Source organism: Clinocottus analis, unplaced genomic scaffold, assembly GCF_023055335.1.
Source record: "Clinocottus analis isolate CAN_PGR_092001 unplaced genomic scaffold, fCliAna1.0.p SCAF_5, whole genome shotgun sequence".
In the NCBI taxonomy this organism is placed as follows: Eukaryota; Metazoa; Chordata; class Actinopteri; order Perciformes; family Cottidae; genus Clinocottus; species Clinocottus analis.
In genome coordinates this window covers 7,627,237-7,633,399 of record NW_027176207.1, presented here as the reverse complement: position 1 = coordinate 7,633,399, position 6,163 = coordinate 7,627,237, and the positions used below count along the sequence as shown (strand labels likewise).

At 40.5% G+C, this 6,163-nt stretch overlaps 1 protein-coding gene across 1 annotated transcript; it reads left to right on the top strand.

The window, feature by feature from the left end:
- The first annotated feature begins 3,752 nt into the window (after positions 1-3,752).
- Positions 3,753-4,852, top strand: LOC137802326 (endonuclease domain-containing 1 protein). Its single transcript, XM_068600126.1, has 2 exons — positions 3,753-3,998; positions 4,244-4,852. The coding sequence occupies exons 1-2, from the start codon at positions 3,753-3,755 to the stop codon at positions 4,850-4,852; spliced, it is 855 nt and encodes a 284-aa protein (XP_068456227.1).
- Positions 4,853-6,163: the final 1,311 nt, after the last annotated feature.

Genomic DNA, 6,163 nt, shown 5'->3' with positions numbered 1-6,163 from the left:
AGTAGAGGTGGCAGCCTATTTAATTTTCTTTCCACAGCTGTAAAATAGTCTTTCGGAACTCTCTTTTTTTCCTACTTTATATCACTGCAAGTGGTTGAAATTATTTTTCGGCAAATCCCCGCAAAATAGGACAATGTATGTCTGAATTAAAGGAGAAAATAGTCACAGCATCTCAGTGCACATTGCATATCGGCAGACATTTCTCTCGTGGCGGAGCTGGGTCTCCAGGTATCTTTCTGGATGAAGGAAGAAGCGAACGAGAGGGAAATGGTGAAGGACGTGCGGAGAGCGTTGACTTGACTGAGCTCAAATGTCAAGCGACAGGACAACCAGGGGGAGGTGGAGCTTACGGCTCCGGGTTCACGAGGGAGGGTCTATGATACTAGTTTAAAGCACCGCTCTCTGCCTCTGCATGGGGAAAAGCAGGCAGAGCTGTCGGTGCCTGAGTGCTCGGTGAGAGGTGGAGAGATGGAGGGAGAGCTGGTGAGAAGTGATGTGAGAGTGAGAATGAAATGGTGGAAGCAGCTATCACAGTTTTTTATTTTATTTTTTTCTACCTCTCTCAAGTGCCTTAGCAACAGCGCCTGATGAGCCCAAACTCTATTGGTCAATGTGCAACCCCATGTGGGTATTGGGACCAATCGGAGGACTTTGGTGCAGAACTAAGAGGAAAGCTTTACAGGCTGGAAAAGCTACTGAACAGTGCTCCCTGGTGGTTAAGTGGAGGTCCGTCTGGTCTGTTTCAATAGTTCCTGACAAAAAAAAAAAAAAAAATCTACCGATACAGTGATGATACAGCAATTACAATTTACAATGTCACACATGCCCTTCAAAAATAAGTGTAAATATATGGTTTGATTAAGAGTTACATTATTTGGAATTGTTTAATGTCACTCTAATTAAACAGTAAATAACACATGTGTTCAGATGTTTTACCCATTTGAATAACAGATACCTACAATTCGGACAAAATACGTCTCTGGTGAAATCCAGTGGTAAACTTAGTGACATGAGAAGAAAACAAAGAGAAAAGGGAAACGTAAAAACAGACTAACATAGAAGATTCATCTGAATTGTAAACCAAATTGTGTAATTATTCATGTTAAGCACAGGTAAACATACATTTGTCTCAGAATTTCAAAATTGAAATACATTAATATACAGTGCAGGAAAAGTGTTACTACTACTTTATAACCCCAAAAGTACAGCCTAACAACTGCCTGACTACAAATTAAAATGACACCGTAATTGTTTGTCACACTTTTCAGACTTACAAATGCAGCCGTGTTAATGTATTAAACAATTTTATGATTTATTTACGTTTAAATGCATAATTGCATTTTCACATTATGGAGCGGGAATGAAAACAAACAACAAACAAGCCTACACTGCCTCCTAGTGGGCAAAGTATATTGTTGCATGATGGCGTTCATGAACGTGCAGAACGTGCAGAACACACAGAACACACAGTATACCGGTCAGGGACATTTGCATGTTGTGGAGAGCTGTGTTAAAGCCGCAAAGGTACAAACAAATACACCTTACATTGAATTTTCATACTGTTTAAATTGCTGTCCTGCATTGATTATATATATATATATATATATATATATATATATATATATATATATATATATATATATATATATATATATATATATATATATATATATATATATATTATGCTTGGGTTTTAATTACTGTGTGACTCCCTGGACCAGAATGAAACAACAATAGAATTTGTTGTTAAATCTCTCAACAGCTCTGCACATACATACTTATCCAATGGGCTTATTTCAGGTCAGCCTTTTAACTGACATGCTATTACTGATCATATTTCCAAGCCTGTCTCAGAGACACAGAATCAGAAAATGATTCATTAGGACTTTGGATGACAATCACAGAGATTTACTTGACATCTACCCCGAGAAACAAACAAATACCCAAACAGACGATTAGATGAGATTAGAGGATTTTTGTCACGTGCTTAAAATGCCACCCCAAGTGCTGCCCCCATGATTCGCAATGGCTGTTTGAAGAAAACAAAACGCATGAGCAGTAATTTCCTTTCCTTGTAAAGAACTGATAGCATTTAACGGCAGGAAAATGCTCTCCCTAAGCTGCTGAAGACGAGGCAGCAGAGGGCAGCTGAGCTGGGCCGGCACTTGGTCTGAATTTATAATTTTAATTGGTAAAAATGCTGACAGCTGAAAAATGTCTGTTCGTATAACTGCATCATCAGCCCCAGCTACATAAATTATGATTGTCATAACTCAGGATTAGATCAGAGAGGCAAGCTGGTCCCTCAATGAATGACCACACTCAGTCACTCAAATTGACTTATTAGGGCAGTGAAGGATTGTTGCTGCAGCTAATCTGACAAACTCTTGTCATTTGCATAAAACCGGCTTGAGAAGAGGCCACTAGCCAGACACTCTAGCCATTGATATGCGCCACATTTCATTTGAATCTTTTTGCTTGCTATTACTTCAGTGTTGGCAACTCCACAGTCTTTCCTCGAGGGCAAGTGCAGCCCCCGGCTGGGAATCACTGATTGAGATGATGATCCTCCTTTAGCGCCTGACAGGACACACGGCTGATGAGTGGATCAATTGTTGACCCTCCTGTTGCCACCAAACCGCTGAGTCACATGACATGGCATGAGAAAACATGCAAATGTCCTTTGCAATGCGGGCGAGAGAAAAATGTGCACCCACAGTCACTAAATTGTCATGGTAGTAAATGTGTCTGATAAATAGAACAAAAACACATAATCTGCATAATGTGTCCAAACTGCAACTTTGGAAACAGGAAGAGAGTTTCAGATGGATTACAGGCTCTGTACACAGTGAGCTGCCAGAATAAGTCAAGCACCCATTTTGGCAGAACATTGAACCATTTGCTACAAAACGCTTGTTCTACTTCATGGCAGACTGACTTTCTTCAATTTCTGTGGAGCTCTGGGTTATTTTCTTATTTTGTTTCTTGCTTTTGAACTTGTCTGCACTTTGTCGCCGTGTAGTTAAACTTTCGTGCATTATCGCCATCATTTACGCTGAGTAGTAGTAGCTGTAAAACACACTGGTCACTGGAGGCCTTTTTGTTTATCACTGAGACAGATTAGACACTTTTGCATTTTACCGTTTGGTTGATAGCATGGCCATGAATAACCCGTTTCAATGTCCCGTCATCCCTAAGCTCTCTGAGACAAAGTTATTTTGGCTGATAGTTTTGGAAGTAAAAACATGGTTAAAACTGTAACATTTTACAGTGCTGTCTACACCCCAGTGATAAATGATAAAATATCTTGATGCCTCAGCATTTGATTTCAACTGAATAAAAGGTAATGGTTATTTCAAAGGTCAGAACATAAACTCATTAAGAACTCACAGGGATAAGCCTGTCAATAGTTTCATAGTCCAAGGTGATGATGGACCTCACTTCAATAGAGCCATAAGTAGCTTTACTTCAAAAAGAGCATTTATTAATAATAAAATATAAGTCAGGAGAGAAAACAGCTTTTTTATTCAGTAATACTTTAGAATCGTAGGTCAGAGCAATGACCTGCACATCCACAACCCACATTTGGAGGCATGTCTTTTACTTCGCTTTACATATCTGATTTGATATAATCATAACTGCATACGTTTGTCGTCATTGCCTTCCAGAAGCCGCAGTAGGTGAGACCGAGGGGACGTTTCACCATGAATATGTTACCGTCTTCAGCTTTGCTGGCCTGTCTTTTGCCTCTGATGTCGGCGACGGTTGTTCATGATTTTAATCACATTGAGAGATGCAAGGACTCCCTGTATATGGGGACACCGCCGCGGGGGTTCACAGACAACAAACTGAAGAAGATCTGTCAACGTTACGCAGACAGACCTCGCTACGTGACCCTGTATGACCCTCAAAAGCGGATTCCAGTTTACTCAGCTTATACTTTCAAGAAAACTGAGGGAGACAGACGTGTGGACTACCCGTGGATGTATGAGCCACAGGTCAGATATCATCTTTGAGTACTTGTTCAGGTCTGCTTTTAAAAATGCCAAATAACTAATTCATCTTCATTCCTACCATTGTTTAATCGGTTTAGCTCACACTGGAGTATATCTCAGCAGCTAAAACACTCAAATTGTCTATTCCAAAGGCAAATAGGCCTAAAAGACAATACTGGCTTTGCATTGTTTCCTAGCATATCGAAGAACTGTGTCTATGTCCAGGCCTGTGCTCTGTGTTCCACCAGCTGGCAGAAGTTGATGGCGATGGAAACATGCAGGCCTTCCCCACTGGCTACCTGCACAACAAGTTTGAGGACAGTCAGGCAGTCCTGAATGACTACTCTGACGTGGTCCTGTACGAGAGAGGCCACCTGAACCCGGACCAGCACCAGTCCACCCCACACGACCGCGCCGCCACCTACACTCTGACCAACGTAGTCCCGGAGATACGCGAGTTCAACATTGGGCCCTGGCGTGAGTACGAGGAGCGAATCCGCATTCGCCTCAACAACTTTTGCCGCGGCACGGCCTACATCGTGACCGGCGTGACCACCAGAGGCAACATGATCCGCAGGAACAACCAGGACCGCGTTGCCATCCCAGAGGACGTGTGGTCCGCGTACTGCTGCACAGAGTACGACCGCAACGCACCTCACGATGTTCGCATCCGCTTCCCGACCTACGGAGTCTTGGCCAAAAATGCCAAAGAGGGCAACAGCGTGCACGAGATGCCGGTCCAGGAACTAGAGATATTCCTGAGAAGTAATTTGGATGTTGACCAGAACCTTCAGATATTCTATGACAACTGCATCTCTCCCTCACCCCTCCCTCTATACCTCCAACATACTATCTGAAAGCCTTAAGTGTATGTTGGTCAGGCTGCTTTCCTTCAATATAAGTTATTGCGAAAACAAAATAAAAATCAGATATGCTATTGTCATAACTCTTTGTTATGTTCATTTAAATTAATTTTGCAGCTCAGTTATTATTATAAAACAGAGTTGAATTTGCTCTCATAAATTCTTTAATTAATGTCGATGGAAAGCTGTTTTCGCTTCCTTTCATTGTACTGCACATATGTGAGTTTGAATGTTGGGTTGGTTAATTGGTTTAGAATTTTATGGCTATCTGGTTTTACTGTCTTAACACTTTGGTAATTCTACTTGTAATAAAAGTCTTTTGAATAGTGAAAATAAAACGTACTGTATTGTTGCATAACTTTTTGCAGAGTTCTTTAAGGTTTTAGATGACCATCATTGATTTGGGAAACCTTACAAAACTTACCATTCAATCATTTAAATCAAAGACAGTGTGAATACTATTCATGTATCTAATAATATATGCAACATGTTAAGTCTGTGGATATCATATCATAAATACTTTTCATTTAAATTTTTTCATTTCATTTTTGGTTCAATGTGATACTTAAAATATCTTCTTTGTGATTCTTTGTGAGTGATGTTTCAGCTTGAAACTCCAAAGAGGAAGATGCTCCTTGAGAGGCCGGAGGCAAGTTCACATGGGTTAACTGTCATTTCTTAATGCAGTGGGCCTATTCTGCACATTATAGTCGCATACTGCCATCTAGTGACAGAGTGGGAGTGTCTCCTGTGATCACTGCTTCATGGGAAACATACAGTATTACTGTATTATCAGCAAAGGCAACTGGGTTTAGCACAGAAGAAACATGCTATGACAGAACCATGAATATCAGTCATCTATACAATCTCTGATGAATCTGCTAAAGTTATAACGAAGATGATTTTGATTAATACAGTGCACATCAACCATAAATTATGAGACAATGCACGGTCTAATCATGGCTTGCTTCTTATTGTAGCAACAATTCAAGGCAGATCATGTAAGCCAAAAGAAAGGATTTGATATATAACTAATGACAAGCTATGGAAAAGTACAATAAAATGGATGCAAAATTTGTCTTTTCCCTTTTCTCCTGTAAAGAATTATTGTACACAAACATCTTCAAAACTGTTTGCACCACATGCAGGGTTTGCTTGTTTACCTGATCTATCTGTACAATGACACGGATGTTATGGGGGACAAGAAGAGCAGTTGATTGAGTAGAAACTATGACCTTGGAGACGTCAAAAGAGGCGCAACGTGGTCAAAAAGTGTTTCTTCACGGTTGATAACACAGAAGTAAA